This window comes from Egretta garzetta, unplaced genomic scaffold (assembly GCF_000687185.1).
Source record: "Egretta garzetta isolate BGI_Z169 unplaced genomic scaffold, ASM68718v1 scaffold51, whole genome shotgun sequence".
Lineage (NCBI taxonomy): Eukaryota > Metazoa > Chordata > Aves > Pelecaniformes > Ardeidae > Egretta > Egretta garzetta.
In genome coordinates this window covers 5,289,228-5,312,087 of record NW_009258549.1, presented here as the reverse complement: position 1 = coordinate 5,312,087, position 22,860 = coordinate 5,289,228, and the positions used below count along the sequence as shown (strand labels likewise).

General features: G+C 42.6%; 1 protein-coding gene across 1 annotated transcript in view; it reads right to left on the bottom strand.

Annotated features, from left to right (window-relative positions):
• Nucleotides 1–699: 699 nt before the first annotated feature.
• The window catches only part of PLBD1 (phospholipase B domain containing 1), a 31,598-nt gene continuing 9,437 nt past the window's right edge, over nt 700–22,860 (bottom strand). Inside the window, exons 4-11 of the mRNA XM_035903205.1 lie at nt 20,997–21,135; nt 14,084–14,248; nt 12,420–12,564; nt 5,539–5,739; nt 5,288–5,428; nt 3,444–3,629; nt 2,170–2,276; nt 700–869 (exon numbers count right to left, since the gene is read on the bottom strand). Of these exons, the coding sequence (XP_035759098.1) occupies nt 702–869; nt 2,170–2,276; nt 3,444–3,629; nt 5,288–5,428; nt 5,539–5,739; nt 12,420–12,564; nt 14,084–14,248; nt 20,997–21,135 (1,252 nt within the window). The 3' untranslated portion in view covers nt 700–701. The remainder of the gene's footprint in view (nt 870–2,169; nt 2,277–3,443; nt 3,630–5,287; nt 5,429–5,538; nt 5,740–12,419; nt 12,565–14,083; nt 14,249–20,996; nt 21,136–22,860) is intronic.

Sequence of the window (22,860 nt, the reverse complement as noted above, 5' to 3'; positions counted from 1 at the left end):
GACACAGTCCTTTTCCCTGCTGCTACACTGCAGCCTGTGGGGCAGGGGTGGTACTTCCAAAAGCATTGGGCTGCTTTCAGAGATCTCCAGGCACAGGTCCTCCTTACCTTTCTGAAATGAGACAAAGGAAATCTTGCAAAAACCATGCCCTTGCGCGCCTGTTGTCTACTGATCGGCCATAGAGAACAGCACCTTGGCTCTTTGCAAGTGACAGTCTTGCAAGTGACATTCCTGGATGAGCAGCAGTTTGCAGCACATCTCATAGCCTGCTCAGACAAAAGGCGGACATCAAGCCCGAACAGAGATAAGGCCACCATGGCCCAGAGCAGCCACCAGGCTGGGCCAGCCCCAGAGGCAGGTCCCATGCTGCTACAAGAGGCAGATCACTCATTGATGGCATTGCAGTTCGCTCCCGCTCTGGGAACAGCTGCGATGATAGCTCAGATCACCAAAAAGCAGCACCACTCCTGCTTCCCATCAATCCTAGTCAGAGGAAGGGCCACCCGAATAGCTCAGAAGAGCAGAACACACATTGGGCTGCAGAGAGGCAGCCGATGTCAGTACAAAGTGCCTGACAGGCAGGACAGGGGAAGGCAGGCAAGGCAGAGGGATGTGGACATCCAGGTCAATTTATTACACACAGGAATTAAAATCTCAATTAAAAAAAAAAAAAATCCCGTTTGGGAATATTGATGCTGGTTTTATAGGATCGGCCTCATGGTGACGAAATGGAAGTTGTATGATTCTGGCAGGCCCTGGTGTCGCGTGTGGTTAAACCGTCTCCAGGTGAAGACAGGGAGCCCGCCCTGCACTGGGGGGCCATTGATTGCAGCGGCTGTGAACGCTGAAGCCAGGCGGAAATCTGACACCTGTAATAAAGGACAGGAGTTCAGGGCAAAACCGCGGCGTGGTGTTTGGCGTGCACCCATGGCGTGGTCTTTGATGCGCACCCGTCCCGCAGAGCGGGAACAGCTCTGGGAGATTTGATGACATTAAAGAAAGTGGGCAAGGGGAAATGCCTGCCCTTTGGCAGTAGCAAAGCCCAAGCCCACGCTGCCCTCTGGCCCTTGCACTTACCCAGGGTGACAGAGGCAGCACATCTGTCCTCAGGACAATCCTCCCCGGGTTTGGGCGTCTCCAAAAGAGCTGGAGCTGCAGCAGGCAGCCTAGACCTTCCGACCTAAGCTCTGCTGCATGTTGGGCTGTCCCCTCGGGCACTCTCAGGGTAATTTAGGAAAGGACAGAGTCTGTTGTGTTTACAACAGACTGGCATTAGCTTCACTGCCAGGTTTTGCTTCTGCTCTGGGCTATTTCTCTCAATGCCTCTCTTAGGTCCCCTGTCCTCCCCCAGCCCAGCCCATTCCCAGCTGGCCTGGGCTTGTGCAAGCTGAGTGGACACACAGCACCAGCAATGCCAAAACCGCCTCCACAGGGTCCATCCTTGCAGCCAAACTCACAATCCAGAAACGCAGCAGGCTGGTCCCCACAAAATAAAGCACACCAGGGCTGGGCAGCTGCTTACTCAGGTTTTGCCCCCCACAGTGAAAACACCATACAAGATGCCTAGAAATACTGCTGCTTTCTCCAGGACAGTAGGTCTAAGGATTTTCCCACATCCCCCCAGAAAGCCAAGTGATCTTTACCAAATTTCGCTCAAAGCAAGTTCACAGAGAGGTGGAGCCCTCGAGTAGGGTGACTCACTAGAAAGCCAGGCTTTGAAAAGGTGAAGCTTAAGTGAGGCTGAAAACACATTCCTGTGGGCTCTGGGGAGGCACCCACACAGTCCCCATGAACAGGAGGCCAAGGCTGTGCAACAGTCACCTCCCCTGAGTGATGTGAAGGCTCATTCAGCCTTCTCTTAGGCTCCTCCTGCTGCAAGGCTTTGGGGTTTAAGCCCTAAAGACCACAAGTTCCCATGGACATCATTCCTTTGCACACCTCCCCCATATCCTCTGCCCTCTGCCACTGTGCCAGGTGGCAGGGACAGGAGATGGGACTGCACAGAATGACCACCTTGGGATCTGCCCAAGCACTGGGAAAGCATGAAAAGAGGGAACAGACAGGCCTGGCCATGCCTGCCCTAGTGCAGGGAAACATGCTACAGGTCCAATAGGAGCACAAACAGGCTGCAGCAAACATTCAGCAGATACTGAAATTGAGGTAATTTACCTTGGAGTCATAACAGCCTGCAGGCACTGGGAAAGAAGGATTCAGGTCTTCCCGGCAGCAAATGGTGTTGCAAGGATTGCGTTCAGCATAAGGATCACGCTGGTAGTCTGGGGAGAAACGTGGCAGGAGGGAAGGAAGGAAGGAAGGAAGAAAAGAAAACAAATTAATCCCCTCACAAAAAGCCTCTACTACTGATGCAAAGTGCCCGAGCCACTAAAAGCTGGATAAGCGCACTGGCAGAAACGGAGGTTTATCACATTGCTCTTGCACTCCTCCCCAGATTCCAGCTGGAAGTCAGAGCTTGAGACAGGACATTAAGTAGACAAGCTCCTAATCCAAGTCCATACAGCTATTTCTGCTTCCAGGGGCACCACTGCCAACCTCTAACCACAAACATCTGCAACTCCACATGACGAAAGCTTGCAGGAACTTTGTCAGGAGAAAAAAGCAGAAGAGAAAGGGAAGGAGGGGAAGGGAAGGCAAAGTGCAGCAGTGAGAGCCTTTGTTTTCCTGTTCTGGACTACAATAAGCAGCAAAGAGCAAAGTCTTTGAACACCCATTGTAGTAGCTGCAGGTTAGGAGGGGAAGGTGGACAAGCCTCAATGCCTGTGAGCATGTTGCTACTCACAGCCCAAACAGCAGCAATACCCCACCCTGGGAGAGGCCTTCCCAAACACCAAGCCTGGTAATCAGCGTGCTCCCTATAATTGGGAATAAAAATACAGCATCTAAAGCTATCTGTACTTAGAGATGGGCTTAGCAAGAAGTTAATTAAGCTGGTTTTAATCCAGTTAAGGAGAACCCTGTCAGGGAAAAGAGCAGAGCACTACCTACCAAAGATCATTCTGCCTTAATAGGGGGACAAAAAGTAAAAAAAGCCAAACTGATGTGAAGTTTTAAATCCTCTGGCCTGATCTGACCTAACTCTTGCTTAGGATTGAAGGCTTTCAAGATTGACAGGCTGTAGATGTATTGGGTAACAGCAGTCCAGAGTCTCTTGGAGCATTGGAAACTCTCTGGAAAGGTCAAACAGCAAGCTCAAGGGCCCTTGTTCCAGCAGGAACCAAGTATTTTTTCTGTTAGAGTAATTTTAGCCTGGTTTCCTACCTCAACAGTAACCTTATGTTATCTTTTTGCTTCATGTGTACTCTGCACCTAAAGTAATACAGCTCTGATCTGTTATGCGAGGCTGCAGCTTCCCACTATAATCCAAGAAATAAAAGTAACACTGCTTTATTAAGATCAGCTCCACAGTTGGTAAACATGTATCTTACTGTTGTATCTCATGATGTACTTCATGCTTTCCAAGTTGGTCACCTTGCCCTGGTCTCGACGGAAGATTTTTGCTCTTGGAGCAAGCTCGTAAGAGAAATCCATGCCATACTTCTCAACATATGCCGCATACCCACTGAGATTGTAAATCTTTTCATGGAAAGGGATATTGTACGAAGGCCAGTAACCTGCCAGAGACAAACCCCAATCTATTAATCACTTAGAAAAGCTGAACACTCTCGTTTATATCAAAAAAGAAAAATAAACCATTTTCCATGCTGCATTGCCTTAACAGTATGTCGAGGAATAACAAGTCAAACTGGTTTGAACACAAGAAAATAAGGCAATAGTCACTGACACAACCAGGGTTGACTCCCAGTCTAACACCACTGGAGGCTGTACCCAGGCAACCCGCCCCCAGACTTCCACCCTGAGGACTCAACCTGCAAAACAGCTGAGATCAGAGTTGCGGGAGTTTGAGGTGAACACGCAGAGCAGCCATAGCCCTCTTACAGAGGTTTCCCTGCTCAACCTCAGAGGAGTGCAAGATCATTTATGCCCACCAAACTTCCCAAGCAAGAGGCTCGAAATCACTCCCTTTCCCCACCCCCGCTTCCCATCTCACCAATACACTGTTCCGAGATGTCAGGGACGGACGGACACACACACACACAGACCACAGAGCTAACAGGGGCAGGTCAGCAAAGAACACACACACACACACTTTGTGCAGTGGTGGTTGGAAAGCTGTGGTTGCACGCAGCGATAAGGAGAGATGGGCAACAGCTGCATGTGGCCAGTACCTGTCTTCAAGGGTTAAGAAGTGATTGAGCAGCAGAGCAGCACCCTGCCCTAACTTTTCCAATGGCAAGTGTGAATCCTGCAGTTTTGTTAACTCTAAAGAGCAGGGTTACCAGCCAGAACTCCAGAGAGAGTTTTAGGTAGGCAACATACAACTGCCTGAAACAAGACTAGTCTAGAAAGCAGAAAAGCTTGTAAGGAGCCAGGAAACCATCCAGGTCAGGACTTGGGTACAGCAAGTCCCGGAAGAAATCAGAATAGATACCTATACCTTAATGTTCAGTCCTTTTTTAATTTTTTTTGCGAGACAGGCACCAAGGAGTGTTCAGGCAGAGAGTATATAACATGAGCTAGTCCCAAGAGCAGCACATTTCCAGGTTCTCTCCAAATTACTGGCCTTCCTGTTGTCAGTGGAGAATGTTGCTTCTCAAATCACACACAAGAGGATTTGGCTTAGAGATTTACTATCTAGACACTGGTGAACGCAGCACTCCAGGTATTAACTTCAGCCCAGCACAACACGAGGAGCCTGGCTGTAAGATGCTCAGGAAGATCAACTGGGACTCACTGGGAATGATACACAAGGATACAAACCAAGCTTCCTGAAGGACAGATACACAGGCAACATAAGCACTGGAACGCTGCCCAAGCAGAGGCCTTACTAGCCTGGGTCCTGCCTAGCATGCAGCAAAGACATGAATACCCTGTCTGCTGGCATTTGATTACGTGACCTAGAGCCTACCTGAAGGAAACCGGTTGTGTGTACATGTTGTGTTGCAATACGGGTGTCCTCCAGAAATGAGCACACTTGCCAGCCTCTAATGTCACAGGCTGGAGGATACAGGTACATCAGCTTCCAAACCAGTAGGGTTTAGCTGTGATTCAAAAAAGTGCTATTGTCTCACATGAACGCAGTGCATAGAGATGACCCCTTCTCCTACCTGGAAAAGCTTTTTGTTTAAACTGCTAAACCAGAAGCAGCTATTTGAAATTCTCCTCCAGCAAGAGACTTCCCTAAGCCAGTAACTACTATAGGAGCTATTACCTTTCCGGAGAACATTTGTTTGATCAGAATACTCCACAAGGGTTGGGATCTGCTCAACAATGTACAGTGCACCTTCATCAAGGCTCCTCTGCAACTTGACCTTCTTCAGGTCCAGCACCATGTACTGATTGTTGTAGGTCCCTAGGTATGAGACCAAAGAGCGTTACGTGTCCTGCCTGGGGAAGGAAAAGGGTACAAGGGGGAGAGGGAACACATCCCTTTTTCCAAGATTCATATGAAAGTGTACTTACCAGAGTTGCATTTCGAGAAGGTTTCTGCCCAAGTTTTGCCACCATCTGCCATCATGTTAGCAATACGGACCCTCTGCCAAGCTAACAGGGATTCAGGCACCACTTGCTTAATGAGGGTTTGGTTGAACACACTGTTGGTAGTCTGCAACATTACCAAGCCACTGCCTAGTATGTAAAAGTCATCCAGGGACACCAAAAAGCCTTAAACAGCAATAATAGAATTTGTTATCTTTGTGAACCTTTGATGTACTCACAGAACAAAACAGAGAGGCAAGCCAAGATGACATGAATGAGTCAACGTGTGTATGTTTGAAATCAATCTGTACAAACATTAAAGATGAGGTGGCGACATCTGCACAGGCTTTAAGCCCACCTGTCAGCACAGTTTCTCATTTGTCATGCTTTCAACACACAACCTAATTCTTTGTCTAAAGCATTTGCTTTGTGTTTGCATCCCAAGCTTGGAAGTTCCTCCTTCGTATGTCAAGCTATGTCTTCTTCTTATGCTGAGGATTACATACTCTAAAAGCCTACTGAGCGTTTGTTTCTAACATAGACACTCCTTTTAAAAATACAACAAAGAAAATCAAAACAGGAGTACAAACTCCACAAACAACAAAGAAAATCAAAACAGGAGTACAAACTCCACAAACTGATTTTCATCAACCAGTTTCAGTTTTAGATGTTTATTCTGTAAAGACAACAGGTATTCCTTTAAATTAATCCCTTCTGGACTAAATTAAGCCGAGCAGAAAAATCTTCCTTCTAGCTTACTCTTTTCCAGTCTAACTATTCTTAAAAGCATCTCCAAGAAGTGGGAACCTCTTAAACCGTATCCTGTATATGAGAGGAAGTTTTACCTACTCCTCTTTCTGACATGTTGGCATTGCTTTTTTTTATGCCTATCAGCCCTGACAACTCAACACAGTGATGGATGTCTGGGCAGGATTCCCTTCCAGGTTACATGCCAACAGAAGTACTTGGTGCAGTTGCAGATCCCATGCCAGGAGGTGGCATACAGAGCTGCAAAGGTCAGCTATAATGCCATGGATAGCATAGTGACCACTTACAAACCAGAAATAACTTGACTTTGAGATTCCCCAGCAGATGCAGGGCTGCCGGGTTGGGGAAGAAAGGTTGTTAACCGAGCTCCTGATGGGGAAGTCATCTAGAACCTGGTCTCTTGCTAATGAGTTTTTAATGGTATGACTCTTCAAAGAGTATAAAATGCTAAAATGCTGCACAACAGTGTAATAGTTTAATTCCACTGTGAAATCTTCCACGGCAAGCTTTATTAACGCACTCTGCAAACAAAGGTCAGCAACCTATGACAGCCAGAAAGACGACTCAGCTCTGCTTCCTATTCCTGGGCTTTCTTCACAAGGCAGACCTCCTTCAAGCAAAAGTAATGTTTAAGGGCTCCACTTCAGCATGATTTCTTTAAAGTCTCAAGTTCTCAGATCAGAACAGATCCAGGAAAACATACTTTGTGGGTCACCTGTTCTCTAAAAATATGTCAGTATAGAACGGGCAGAGCATCCTGGCGGCTTGTGGTTCCTAGTATTTTATTCTTGGAGACAGAAAAAGAGTGTCAATAAATTACGTGCATCAACAGCAGAGTTCTCTCTCAAGTAAGGGCAAGAAAAGAAACACTCTAAACCTGTCTCTGCCAGTTTATTTTATACAAAGACGTGGGATACGCCAGCAATAAACTGTTGTGCAACAAGTTGAGTGCTTGCCCAGAGACAAGAAATGAAGTTGTTAAACAATTGTGATTAGAATCGAATGCCAATTCCCATGTGGGTGCCAATGCCAAGTGCCCCACTTCAAAATAAACCAAATAATAGTTTTTTCTTCTTTTTCAATCAACAGCTGAGATAAAACAGAAAAACTCAACTCAAAGCAAGTGTCAACACAAGGAATGATGCTAAATTAACTGAAGTTTGAACTCTGTACTTCAAATAAATCGCAAAGCTCAGCTAAGCTGAAAACAAGGGATTTCCTTCTGGGCCTTAACATTTACCAAGTTTTATCATGCAATGTTTTATAATACAGTGTGCCCTCCATGATACACCATGACTAGGCCAGTTATTCCAGGACAACATATACCATTTTGACTTAAGGCATAAGCACCCCTGAAACAAAGGGAAGTTAACACACATACAGCAGGTTTACCCAGGGCAAAGACATCCACAAAAATAGAACTTGGGTGAAGCCTAGAGATATCATCAGATATTTGATGTCCTCTTGTGTCATTCTTGTCTTTTTAAGCATTATGATAATCTGTTGCAATTGAAAATGCCTTTTATGTCAACTGTTATCTCACTGTATGGTTCACCTATTTTTTCTGTAAACTTATCTCCCATTTTTATCAGCAACTCTCAATCAATTTTTTTTCTTTTTCTTCCTCCCCTCTCAACCCCACTCCCACCCCATTCCCTCCAATGAACCTGACTCTTCCTACATAGAAACAAGCAAAACCACTTCTGATTCCATCTTCTGGGTCTGAGCCATTTAGATTCAGTTTCCCATCACCACTGGAGAACTGAAGTTTCCAGAATCTGCAGTTTCATTCATCATGACCATATTAATCAGCCAAGCAAAGCAAAATATTTTTTGAAAACTGAGCCACAGTGTTCTCCAGAGAGTCAGCACACCAACACGTTCCTGGCAGCTATTGTTCCTAAAGAGGTAGGCTGCTGCTTTCTGAACCAGATGACAGCAGCTTTTTTTAGTGTTTTAAAAGGTCATCGTGCTCATTCAAGTACAGAAAGGGTCAGTACTACAGGCGGGAAGTCAGAGACATGAGGTCTAGCCATCACCTCACAGAGCTGAGAGTAGCTCTGGCTGAGATGCTCAATGCTCTGGGTTATAAACACACTTGACAATGGGAACAGAGAGGTCTTCTCTGGATTAGCTTTCTTAATCCCATCAGCAGTTGCTTCTCCTGCCAAGTCTGAACTCCTGCCATCTGCCTTCCTTCCACTTGCAGACCTCTCCTAGGCACTAAGAAATAGCACATCCCACACGATAGCTCTGGCCGTTCATCTCCAAAGTGCATCGGACACTTTCCTCTGCTTCCCTCCAGGTTTTAGACAGATGTTGGAGGGAGCAGGGAAGCAAGAAATGGTCTGGCAATACCTCATGAGCAAGCTGATCCCCTGAATACACGGGCTACCGCCCTTTCCATGCTTTGTTCCTCCTAGCTCCTGCTCAGGCTGTGGGGAAGGATAATGCTGTGCTTTCTGATCCTGCACTAACAACAGATTACTTCACGGCAAGGGACATGTTACTTCTCTCTCCTGCCATCCATCCATCAAGACAACTTGTGCCATCTTGTTCCCATGTCATAGCCTGTCTCAGCCAAGCAAGATCCCAAGAGCAGACCAGAGGAGCAAAGGTGGCAGTAAAGTTGTTCTCAACTGTTTTGCTTGAATAGCTAAAATCAGAGCAGCATACTTAACAAGACTGTGGCTCAGCCCAGAGAAAGTAGGTCACTACCCAAACCAGAGTGCTTGGGTCCAAATGGTAGATTCCCTTTCTTAAATGGGGTTCAAAACCAACTGTTCAAGAAGAGGTCCATCCAAATGGACAGAAGTCTTAAGAGCTGCTGTCCAAGGAAAATTGCAAGTTTCATCAGTTAAATTGGGCTCACTTCTTTGAATGCCTCCACGGGGCAGTGTAGAGCAGTGACTGCAGGGAGGGGGGCCTTTCTCTCTCATCTTTTACTGGAAGTGTCCTGCAAAACACAGCACCTACTTAGTCTCTTGTCATTGAATTTCCTACCTCCCCACATCAGCATCGCTTCACTCACCATATTTGTGAGCAACTGTAACGTGTCTGTACAGTTTAAGTTCTCTCTGCTGCGCGTAGATTCATCAACCACTAAGTACTTATGTCCAGAACTTGAACAAGACACTGAAGTCAGGGGTGCCCAAGCATTCAGCTCAGACATTCTCCCTTTCCAGAGATTCACAGAGCAGCTCTGCACAGATGCTTTCAACAGGAAAAAGCTAAGACTGTGAGCAGAGTTCAAGTGAGGATTAGGATTAGTATGGAAACAAGCAGCAAGTGGCTAAATCATTCTGCAAAAGCAGAGATTACTACTACCATACATTTCCACTTAACTGTGCCTCTGCTGTGCTCTGAAAGGGACAAAGCAGCAAAGAGAGGACATGTTGTAACAGTGCACATTTGAGCATTTGGCAGGAATGTGAGGAACTGCTGGGGAAGCCGGGATGAATTCTGCAATTTCTGCCTGTCCTCCGAGCTACTCAGTCACAGCAGAAGCAAGGAAGCACGAGGCCCTCTAGCTGTATCATAATGCACACACTGGCATGCATCATGGCCAGTGATTAATCTTAGATCCTTTGAGTCACCACAAATATTAATTTTTGCAGTGTAGTAGCCTGTCTTTTGAAATTCAGTAAATAAACAATCTGGACAATTTTATTCTGTGACTCCAGGAGAAAATCAGGGAGTTGGCACGCTCCTGACGAGAAGTCAAATGACTCCTTGAAGCTTTCCTGACACAGCTTTTAGACAGCAGAAGTTTTACTTCATGTCCAATCTACTGGATGACAGAAATCTTTTAATTACTCAGTTAGGTGTCACTGAAGGCCTAGAAGGACACCTGTCTTTTAATGCTCTTTATTTCCTCCAAAAGTCAATACTTCTATGTACATTACAATCATGTTACTATTCAGGAGAGCTTACTAGCTTGGCCTTTCTTACTGGTTCTTAGCATCTATAAGGACGGAGAGTAAGAGTGGGAACTTGCATGCAGGGAGAAGTTACAGCTGTCAAGCTGAACCGTGGCCAGGGCCTGCAGATTCCTTGGTCAGATGCCCTGAAAATACAAGGCTACATCTCATCACAACATGAAGCACAAGTATTTGGCAGTTCCCTTCTTCCTGCATGATGTCCCTAGGTGATTACCAGGTCAGTCCTTTCCCCTGGAAAACCGCAAGTTTGTGAACTACACCCACAGCCAATGCAATTTGCTGTAGTCAATGGATCATGCTCATCTAGTGCTTGTGATAGTATCCTGTAACTAGGTGGCCAGTGAGTATGCTTTGCATACCACAGGTGTCTCAAACTTCACTGTAGAAACTATATTTTTTTGCAACAGCTATAACTCAAATTTTGTTGGTAGAAGTACACCGTACCACATCACTGTGTCAGAGTCTACCCGGCACAAGCAAGCTTTTAAAAATGGGGCATCTCTGCAGACCTCAACACTCTCAAGGAAGCACACTGGGATTTTGTATGCTAGCGAACAGACCCTGACCCGTTCAGCATAGCAGTAGCTGATTTTCAGGTATCCTCCCATACAGTGACCTTTATCAGCCTCATCAAAACAGAAAACTTGTATTTCGCTTTATACAAAGAATCCACAAAAGGATCCCAGAAACATCACCATAGACACCCACTAAAAATAAAATAATAAATGCTCTTCATGGATGATCCTGATTCCCGGTTTGAATGTGCAGCATGCAACAGTTGTGAAACAGAGCCACATTCTCCTGAAAGACAGTACTACCCTCAAGAGCATTTCTGCTGAGAGATGAGATCCAGAATAACCTTCTGTGCATTCAGCTGATAAACAGAGCTCAGACAGAAGCCTTGGCTTTCTACCAGGTTACACAGGCTTGGCAAAATTCCTTGCAACAAGCGGGTAAAATACCTCCAAGGGAATCAGAGATAAACCCAAGCTCTTGAAAGGCATTTACCAGAATACCCCTCTACTCCTTCCTCAAAGCAAAAATCTCAGTCGTCAGAAAATGCTGCATTCCTGAGGGTCACTGCAGAGGGTCAGAACCCCACAGGAGAAGGAAAAAAAAAATTTAAAAAAAATGCTTTCAACATGAAACAAATGTGACTACTTTTCAAAACAGTTTCCCAGTCACAGTCTCAGGAGTCCCTGCCATGAAGGACACTTGCCTTTATAGTAAGGCAAGCACAGTAATTCTACAAAGCATGTTTTGAAATCATCAACCAACAAAATTTCAGCAGAATCAGTCTCTCCTACGGCGCACACTTCACTTTAAAAAGTTGATGAAGATTCTTGAGTGTTTGGGCATTTCTGAATTTGAAATTCCACCTTTAAAAACTGATGCAATGCTTACTCCTAGAGTCTTAGATTTGCTTTGGTTTTTCATGTTCACATTTATTGGTGCTACTCTAGCAAGAGTACATACTTTACCCCTGAAACATTAACTGCTGGCAATTTCTAACATTCTTCCAGGAAATTTGAGAATACAATATGCTGCCTAATCTTCCTGCGGGAGATTTTAAATATTCTGGCTGATTGTATTACTAACACATGAAATAAACATAAAAAAATACTCCCCTCGGAAAACACAACCAAAACACACAACCACGTAACTGAAGGTTTGCTAACCCAACACCAAAGAAGTCGATACAACTTCAAATGGCTAGTGCTTGATACTCTCCAATAATCCCATTACAGCATGAATCATGCTACAGTGGTAAACAGAAGTGTTCAAAACTGTTAGTCCCAAACACACAAGTGCTATAGGCAAGGTGAGAAGTTCAACAGTTGAGATGACTGCAAACTACACAAGCAGAATTCAAAGCAGCATGTTTATGCCAGAAATAGAATATTTAACTAGTGCTATTCAGAGCACTGAAGGTGATTAACCAACAACAAAAGACAATGACAACAACATCATGTTCAAGCCAGAAAATTGAAGATGACATTTTGTCCTCTCAGTGGCTGAAAGTTTTAAGGTAGATTGAAACAAGTGCTTGTTTAGGTATCATCCTTTTTATAGGATGATATACAGGACATCTGCAAGACAGTAAGATGGTCCATGCAGTCTTGGATATCTACATTCTTTTGGGTTTCTTGACTTTACCTGGGTAACTGCTGAATGAGACACGGCTGGTTCTGGTGTCTGGATCAACTATATTGAAGTTCCAGTGCTTATATATTCTCAGTGTGGCTGCATATGTAAACCAGCTGGAATGGGCAAAATATATATTCTCATATCCAGGTAGAACCTGGAAAGCAGAAGCAGAAAGATGAGTAGTTTCAGACCCTACCATACTCTGCATGTTTTGTACTTGACAGAAACTGGGAGAACAACTTGTTTTAAGTAGTTTGATTAATTGCATTGCTCAAGAAGGAGCAGATTCTTGTGCTTTTAACTGTGTGCTTAACAATGAATTTCTGAAACCTGTGGAAATAATTCTTGCCCATGTGTTGTTTTCAAATAATTAGTTGTTATTTTTCAAAAAGAAACAGCTTCTGATTTTCTAGGACACCTGCATCACATGGTATGTTTTGTTTCCCTGGTTTCCTTTTGAATGCTTGTATTTACTTTCAGATCAGCTCTCTGCAAGCGTAGAATCATGGAATCATTTAGGTTGGAAAAGACCTTTAAGATCAAGTGCAACCATTAACCTAGCACCACTAAGTCCACCACTAAACCATCTTCATAAGCACCACATCTGTACGTCTTTTAAATACTTCCAGGGATGGGGACTCAACCACTTCCCTGAGCAACCCATTCCAATGCCTGACAACCCTTTCAGTGAAGAAATTTTTCCTATTATCCAATCTAAACCTCCCCTGGCACAACTTGAGGCCATTTCCTCTCATTCGTATCATTCATTATTTGGGAGAAGAAACTGACAGCCCCCTCACTACAACCTCCTTTCAGGTAGTTGTACAGAACAATAGGCATATCCAACATTAACTAAGAGCATGCCGTTTCCATGAAAAACCTTCTGGGTGACTTTAAAGTATGGAAGCAAATGCAAGCAAATTCATTTTGAAAAGATAAATATATACTGATAGTACATCTTTTCAAGTATTTCCCTGGTTCTAAGATCTGTTGTCAGCTCAGAAACCTCTTGCTATAGACAAATGCTTGAATGAATGCTTCTCAGTTTAAGGTGAATATTGTTGCTCTGGGATACATGGAGTCTCCATATGCTGACTAGACCCTCAATAATTTTAACTGAAAAATTTAATTGCCACCATGATATATCAGATGCTTATCTTAAAAGCATTTTTTCTGTCATTACTCCCATTGGAAAGCCATTCCAGAGTATCACCATTAACACTCAGAAAACATCAGCCACTTGCACCCATTTGTTCTTGTGCTAGCACTGTCCTGCAGTTTTTAGTAATCCTTTTCCCTTCCTCCCTGCTTATACACCCAGTGTGTTTGTAGACATTCACAAGACCCCCTTTCAGACTTCACTTGGCTAGGTGAAACAAGTTACCCTCTTCCCGTCTCCTCTCCATGGTAGTTCCCCATTCCCTAGTAATTCTAGTAGCTTTTCATTGTTGGTCCCAGTGGGTTTGGTTTGTTTTTTTCCCTGCCCTTGAACACAAGTGAACAAAACTGGACCCAGAATCCTATGAAGGCACAAATGACAACTGCATAAAAGCACCTTGATTGACAGGAGTCTCTTTATGCACATGCAACATAAACAGTGAAGACTCCAGAAATGCAGACTCACGACACCGCAAATCAACCCAGTCACTGGAGATGAAGTTCTTGGTGCTCACCTTAATGAGAGCAGAGCAGTGACCCATATCCCACTGATATTTCCCATGGCCTCCTGGCTCCACATTGCATTGTCCACTCCGTGCAGAATACTCAAACAGTGCAGGAATGAGGTCCAACAGGTCTCCAACTGCATTCAGAAATTGGACATCAAAGATGCTCAGTGGCTAAGGAAAGGGAAAAAAGACAGACCACAAAAAGCACTTTCAGACAGTGAAGCATCAAGACAGTCTCAGCTGTTAGAATTTTTCTTTTGCTCTCAAAGGAAGCTCTTATATGGTCTATAAAATACCTGCTCACAAGGCCCAGAAGCTGAAACTCAATGTCAAATTAGGTACATGGGTATCTTGAAGGGTCTGGCCCTTGTAGTGGCATTACCAATGCTAACATTTCTGAGGAAAAAAGGAGACGCTACCAGTATATTATGAAACTTTTGTGTGTCTTTGCAAACAGCATACCAATCCGTCTGCTGTAACTGTTACACTACGGTAATAGTAAGATTTCAATTTTTTTTGTTTATCTATCTAGATGCCTTTGAAGGGCTTTACATTAACAAACACTCTTGGGAGTTTTTGGATTTTTATCAAGACTGTGATTAAGGCATCCTCAGGACTGAGGAGGAGGAAACGAATGAGAGAAGCAAGATATGTTAACAATACTAATCAAGTATGGAACTAGCTGAAGAGAGGAAGTCAGTCAAAAGGTGCTCTGCTATATACTACATGCTTGCAAAAAAACCCTTACGGTTAGAGCTAGCCAGGGTTGACTACACACAGCTCATTGTGCAACATGCTCTTCAGAACCTTCTCTTAATTTGCCTCTTCAAAAATAAGAACTTAACAGTGGTCTAACCTCAACCTTCAAAGACCGTTTGCTAAATCTTTCCTGTTCTTGCTTGCACCATGCCTTTAGTTAAGGCAAGGCTTAAGGAAAAGAAGTCAGAACAAACATCACTGTAGGGCTGTGAATAGGGATATAACCATATAGCAAAGAAACACATTGCTCACAATATAAATCACTGTTATTAAACCACATAGCTGACCTTTCTACAAACCCCAATAAAGGGGACACAACAACATGGAAAAAATAAACAGCACCAGATCCATTTACTTTTTATTCAGAAGGCTGAATTCTCTATTATCCATCTGCTGTTTTGGCAGAGAGAATAACCAACAGGAAAACCAAAAACTGTGTAAACTCTAGTCCATGTATCCCAGGGGAAGGAATTAAACCTCCCCACAATGCTTACCAAGACAAGTGAGAGAAATAAGCCATTCTCACAGCTAAAACCATGCATCGCCCAAGGCCATAACAGCAGCTATAGTTTGAGGAAGAAATCCAAAGCAAGCTTTCCTATATGTTGCATTGCTGTACCTCATCACATTTTTGCTGTAAGGACCCAAACAGGGAGCAACAAAGGCCACAACTGATAAACATCAAGAGATGTATCTTCAGATAGTTTTAAGCAACTCAGTGGTATGAATAATTTACAAACAAGACCTAACAACTGCTATCTCATTGGAATCCATATAGAGAGACTTGGCACTGTTTCAGCACAGGTTTTCCCCATCCAGCTGCACTTAAAGATCTGCAAGCCCACAATGAGGAAAAGCTGTTTTCCAATGTCCAATTTACACAGGTATTATTGTACAGTACCACTAGGAGGGGAGCAAACAGACTTGTCAACCAGCCCTGAGACATTTTAATTGTATTTGCCATCCACTTGGCAAGTACATAGTCTCCTCCATAAAACCTGCCTTCATTGTAACATCTACAGGTAGCTACACTGATACTGCTGCAGCATGACTTGCTGTATTTTAAAAAGGTTTAATATTTCTGTGCTATCTTACAGTCATTTCAAGAAAAAAAAAATTAAAAAAAAAAAAAAAATCAGTAACTACTAGGAAGTCCATTCAAGCTAGAAGAAAGGTGCCAAGCAAGGACGCTATCAGAACTATGCACACAGAAAGCTGGCCGGAGAGCAGGAGGAAAGACCCACTCAAGCAAAGAAGCAAAGGTTATGAAAATTCCTAGAGCTCCACTGGGTGAGATTAGGCTGCCAGCTCCCAAAGCCAGACAAAGTATCAGAGAAGAAAAAGAGGAAATAGGTTGTTAAGTACCCATCAGGGTTCTGTTTTCATTCCCCTTTTGAAGGACAAGAAAATTTTATTCCAGTTTATTTCCAAGAACTCATTGCTCTGCTTGGATAAACCTGGCTTTGTGTTTTGTGATTGTCTGCTGCTCAGTGACATCACACAAGCACAACGGCACAGAGCATTTCTGGAATCTCAGTAAAACAATCCATTTGAACAAGATCTGGGCGTCTACAATGCAGGCCAAATCTGGGAACTTCAGGAGTGTCCTGAGGTATCTGCCACAGGGCAGAAAGCCCCAATTTTGGGAATCACTACAGCCAATTTCCAGGATATATGGAGAAGTCTTCTCTGGGAGGAGTTAAACAGTGCCCTCCAGCAAGAATTAGACAAAAAAAAAAAAGTGTGCATGATAACAATTGCATAATATAGGGCATACGACAATCTTCTGTAATCACCTTCTCCCATCTCACACAGCAACATCAGGAAAACTCCTTGCATGCATGATTCACATCTCAAAGAAGAATGAATTAGCTAAATTTACAAGTGGAGAGGTGGTACAGCCACAACAACAGAAAAAGTCCTTTTGCTAGAATGTGTGGGTCCTAGTCTACAATACTGGCCTGAATAGCCAAATTAAAATATATATATATCAAATTGAGTTTGACTTAAATTAGCTATAAGGAGAAATAAACTTAGAAAGGGGAGCAGACAGGAGAGAACCAACCTTAAAAGGCTTGCCTACATGTGATATTAAAACAGACGTTATTCTGTAAAAATTTGTTTTCCAGTAACTTCCCCATGCGTGAGCATTCTCAATACAAAATAAGGAAGTACAAATAGAGAACTGTCCTGGAATCATTGTACTACTTAAAACTCTGACACCTCCTTATTCAAGAGTAATTTCCCTGTGTAGACAAGCCCAAGATTAATCACAGCGTTGGTACAGCATTAGGCAGATGAAAAGGCTTAATGTTCTTTGGAGTGCCCCTCCTTCAGAAATTGTCTTGACAAAAGGGTTGGGTTTGTTTACTGGATATAAAATGTTGCTAAACCAGATGGAATAATGTCACACTTTAACATGAAAATGTATTCAGATTTTGACATCATTCTTAATGATACCTGTAAATATAAAATTCAAAATACAGAAGTTTACAATATGCATCTCCTTCATGCAGGTCTCAATAGAAGCACCTACATAAAATAGCCCTGCAGGAAACCAGACTTCATGCAATAAAAAAAAAAAAAGGTTTAGAACAGTACACTACAAAACATATGTTTCATATATATAGGAATAAGAAACCCATATGTACTAGTACTACTACCAAACAGTTCAGAGTCCACATCAATTTTTCCTTCTGTAGAAGGCTCAGTTATTTGTGGCAGACACAGTAGTTCTACAGTATTAAAGTGAAGTAGACCTGAAATTTAGGGGAGAAAATTAAGATGGAACATTTCAGAGTGGCCTGTGTACACACAGTCCAGCTCTCATTTAAGCACTATGTGGATTCGGCACAGCTTCAAACTACCAGGCATTGTACATGATAATGGAAAGCCACATCTTTTCGCTTGTCTTCCTCAAGTAAGCGCACATCAACTAATCCACCAAGTGTAAAACTCCAACTACTTGCAAGTTTGAAGAGGTATGTGTAGTACTGATAAGAAACCTTGACACATGAAATGTGTAAGATTAAAAGCAGATTAGCTACTGATACAGCTTGTTTCCATTCTCCTGAAAAGAGAATAATTTTATTCAACTTTGCCCACCGTCTCTTTTCTCCATCTTTTGACCTATCCTTGTTAACCAGCCAACCTCTCTGTGTTCGGGAGAGCACTTTGCCCATGTACAAGCATTCATTGTCGGGGGAAGGGAACGTGACAATTTTGAAACCCATCTCTTTCTCTTCCCCATGTCTCTGATCTTTTGGGAGAGGAAAAAGACAGACTTCCCAGCCTTTCTTCTGCAGCGTTTAGCCTTCTTTTAAGCTTAGGACATTGGAGGAAAAATGCCCTCCACACATAAAAAGTAATTACAGAGCAATCAGTTGGTTTTAGAAGTATGCACAGTTTTCCCCAATAGCAGTTAGAACATGAGGCAACAAAATACAGCCTGTCACATGTTGGGTTTTGGTTAATTTTGGGGTTTGGGTTTTTTTCCAGGGGGTTGGGGTGCGTAAAAAAAGGAAAATAAAACCACCACACAACCCACCCACAAGATATGCTCAATATTTCTCATGTTCATTACCACCATGAATGCAAACTACTGCACCACCAGAGATCAAAAGATAAATTTGTTCCTGATTATGATAATCCTGAGACAACACACATATAGAAAGGATTTTTTTTTAATGAAACAAAAGCAGTATCTACTAAAGGAACAAGGGAAGAAGAGACTCTCAAAAGCACTAAGGAAAACATGCAATAGGAATGAGATTTGCTGTTAAAAACATGCAGAATTTGTTGGGGGGGCTTTCAGTAACAAGTCTAATTATTTTTTAAGGTTAGGAATGAGTAATGGAAATAGTAAATACTTGTTACTGCAGTTGTTGCCCAAAGAAAGATCAAAACAACACTGGATGAATTGAACTGAAGTAAAATACTTAGAAAGAAAAAAAAAAAATCATCTATAAGGTGAATTTATTTGCCAAACATTCTTCTTACTAACAATCTAAGGTATTAAATAAAAGAATCTTTTTAACATTCTTATAATATGTACTGCAAGAGAAAAGTTGAAAACAGCCTCTTTGGAGGGCAGATGTTCTTTAATCACAATGAATAAGGAAGATACTATTGGTCTTCTCAGGGTTTGGTTTTTTTTGTTAGTTTCGTTTGTTAGCTTAGTTTTTGTGAGGTTTTGTTTTGGGGGGGGAGGGGGGTTTGGTTTGGTTTTTTTTAAATGCCAACAGTTTACAGAAGCTGGGTTGATTCTCAGATAAGTGGATGTGTCAAAGCTGGAATACTCGTCAGTAACATTGCATTTGCCTCTGTTCTTATTGTCTGTGTAAGCACGAAGAAACAATCTTCAAGCTCTTTATCTCCTGAAGAGGATCCTAACAGCAGTAAATATGTACACAAATAGCACCGTTGTAGCCTAATCTCCTGAAAGTATTCAAAAAGTATCATGGTACCCAACAAAGTGAACTGCATGAACTTCTGCAGAGCTGACAGGTATCATGTTGATGGCAAGGAAAACCAAACACGTAGGTGAAAAAGCAGCTGTTCAAACTGTACTCAGAGGTAAGAGACTGATGTTAACTTACTGGCTCCGGCAAACAGAGAAACCTGCAGCACCATCTCAAGTGATAAATACACACATGGGGAAAACTTTTGCTTTTAATAAAAAGGCATGGATCCCAACATAGGTGATAATGCCAAAAGCTAAAATTGTGAATAGCATAGGAAGGAATCAAAATAAATCCCACCATCTGCTCCAGGCACATTTGTGAAAAGAACTATATATATCCATTGCATATAATTCAAAAACAGAGGGGACATATTTCAGACTGAACCACATATTTGAACTTTCACTAAATGCACCATTTTTACATAGTCACGCTGATGAGATATCTGAAAAGAAGATTAAGAATGACTCTGTCACTTCAGAGGTCAGTGCTTTTTAGTATGAAATACATAGTTAAATAAGTATCAGGGAATATACATTGCAGATAGGACATGACTATTATAATTAGCTCAGGCACAAACTAACACTTTCCTCTCCCCCCATCTGAATCTAAAGGATTCTGAAGCAGCCAAAAAAAAAAACCTGTGAGCTTTGCAGGGCTCTTCAGATGCAAGTGTTATGAAAGGGAATTAATGAGTTCTTTTCCTAGAAAGTCAAGGTTTCTTAGTATCTTCCCTATAACTCAGGCCCATGAGAATGGATCTTTCCATTATTGTGAACAGTCTTTTCTTTTAGTTTGAGCCAATTCCTCGTTCATGAAAACCACAGAGCAAGTTCTACACAGAAAGACATGTGCATTTTATTAGCCCCAACCATTTATTATTTAGCACTCCCAACTTCTCTAAATTCTTGATATGGTTAAACGAAGACAAAAGGGGTCAACTACAGTTACTTAAGTCCTCCCTCTCACATTGAGAAACCTATTAGACGTTAGGCTTAAGGACAGCATTGTAAGTAATTACAATAGCTCTACTGGAGTTAAAGGAGCTGTGCTATTGCACACAAGCTGATGATCCGGAACACAATTCTAATTTAATTAAAAAAAAACAAAAACAAAAAACAAAAAAAACCAAACCACAACAAAAACACACCACCCATACCCCATTTGGCCTGCCACAGCACTGACCATTTATTTTGTAATGGGAGACTTAAGAGAAGACAGGAAAGGAGAAGACATTTAGCAACATAAAAAATACTCCAAAACAAAACAGAGAGGCTTCTAAGATTTGAAGTCTGATGCTTGGAAATAAGAATGAAAGCTTTAATACACTCCCTACATGCTGATTCATGCTATTGCAGCTACTCTTTATACCTAGAGGGTCATTTGCTCAGTAACAATTGTAAAGTGATGACAGCAAGCACTTCAGAAGTATCTGTCCTTCCAACATTCACACATGGATACAAAAGCCACCCCCAATCTAATCAGCAACGTGAGCACCCAGGGTTCCAAGTCCAGTGCAGAGGTTCTGTGGCAATATGACGCAAGTGCTCAGTCACATTATCTACACTGAACAGCCACTGAATTTTTTCTGGAATGGCATGCTTTTTTTTTTTTTTTTTTAAATATCAGATTCCCTTCTCCCATCTTTGTCCTCTGACACCCCATCCCCAGCTACTGAAAAAGAGATGCAGTAATCTTACTGTTTGTTTCTGTAGTTTAGCCCACTCGAGGGCTCCCATGTACAGACCATCCAACTGTGCAATAACATAGCCAGCATGCCTCCAAAAGGGGTCATCCTTATTATTTCTGATTTGTTGTCTTGTCCATTGATCTTGTTTCCTGCAGAGGAACAAACAGGTTGGGGTTTTCTTGGTTTTGTTTTAGAGTATAATTGATAATGCAGGGAAGGGACAAATGTATTATGACCCAGATGATCCAATCTTCTTAGAGTTTTGAGGCAAATTGTGCTTTGGAAATCCCACAGACATATGTTACATCCTCTGGGTGTAAATGTTCAGATCCATGCAACATACCCTACAGTAGTGTGCCTCTACCAGCCTTTAGTATCAAAGAAAGAGTTGGACTCCACCTCAGTGGGGGACTCTGCTACATCAGATCTAGCAACGCCTTACAGTCAGTAAAGGGAAACAGGCATTCAATAGGTCAAATGAACCATTCCCTTTCAAACACCTTTTTAAGGATAAAACAGACTGACCTTTGAAAAGCCTATTTCTCTCCCCTATGTACAAGTGCAATGAAGGCATGCTGCTGTTGATGCTCAAACACTGCCTAAGAACCATTGCTATCCTCTGAGGACAAGGTGGGAGGCCAAACATGACCATCCCATGTGCCAAATCCAATCAAGAGCCAAATAACCCAGGTTTAGAGCATGAGGCAACGCACGGTGAACAGACCATTGGGCAAGAGCAGCCAACATCATAAGGATCTCTCAGAGTTCCCTCCTTTGCTGTGCATAAAGGGCCACAGAAGAACCACAGTTGTTAGATTAAGTCAGGACCAGATTCTGGCCTCTTCCATTCTCCTGTGTCTATCTATCCAGCATTATGTAGGGGGTGTGGGGGCTGGGAGGGTGGAGAAGAGAGAGAACAAACCTAGCAAGGAAGCACATTTTTCCAGCAGTGTATGGGTGACAAAGCCAGCCATATTGAGCTTTCTGGAAGCAACAAGATGCAAGGAATATGTCAGAGGAAATAGGGATATGGTCAGAGCATTCAGGGCTAAAGACTTTCAGGACAATGCAGCAGTCCATATTGCAAGACTGCTATTAAGTAAAGCAGCAATGCAGGAGTCCAGGATACTGGCAATAGAAAAATGATACAAGGCCACCTAGTATTTCCCCCATCTTCCAACAATGCATCTTGGGGTTAGAGCTGCTATGCTGAGTCATCCTGGAAAAAAACCCAACACATTGATACGCAGCTAGACCATTTTTCTCACCAGGAGGACAGCAATGTTGAAGAATGATAGCAAGGGAACACTAAGATTTTTTTTTTTTTCCTCTTCTTTTTGGATAAGCTAAATCAAATCAACTTTATATATGTGCACAAATAACAGAGTTAGACAGATATATAACCCCTTGTGGAAAGCACAAGACAAGGGGAAGATGGAAAAAATAGTCCCCAGCAATGACCAAAGTTTCACAGAAGTATCTGTAATGGAAGAAAACATAAGATTTAAATAAGCAGTAATCCCAGCTGAGTTTCCCAGTACCTGGCCTGGTTCTTCTCCCACTTGTAGCTTCCCACCAGTGTAGCTGCATTATTTGAGCAGAATTAATTTTGATTTATATAGCTGAAGAGAAAAGGGAATCGGGACTTTTGCGATTAGAACAGAATTTACGTCACTTGTAGAATAAACAAAATGCTAAACTAACAGAGGAAGGAAAGGATACACAGCTAAAGAGATTAAGGTGCCAAGAGACCACACTGTTCAGTGTAACATTCAAAATACCAGCTTTTCAGAAAAGGATTTTGACTAGAATGACATTCAGAATGCATTGGCATTACCCACACCCCTTTGTAGCAATGGTTGTAAACACTACTT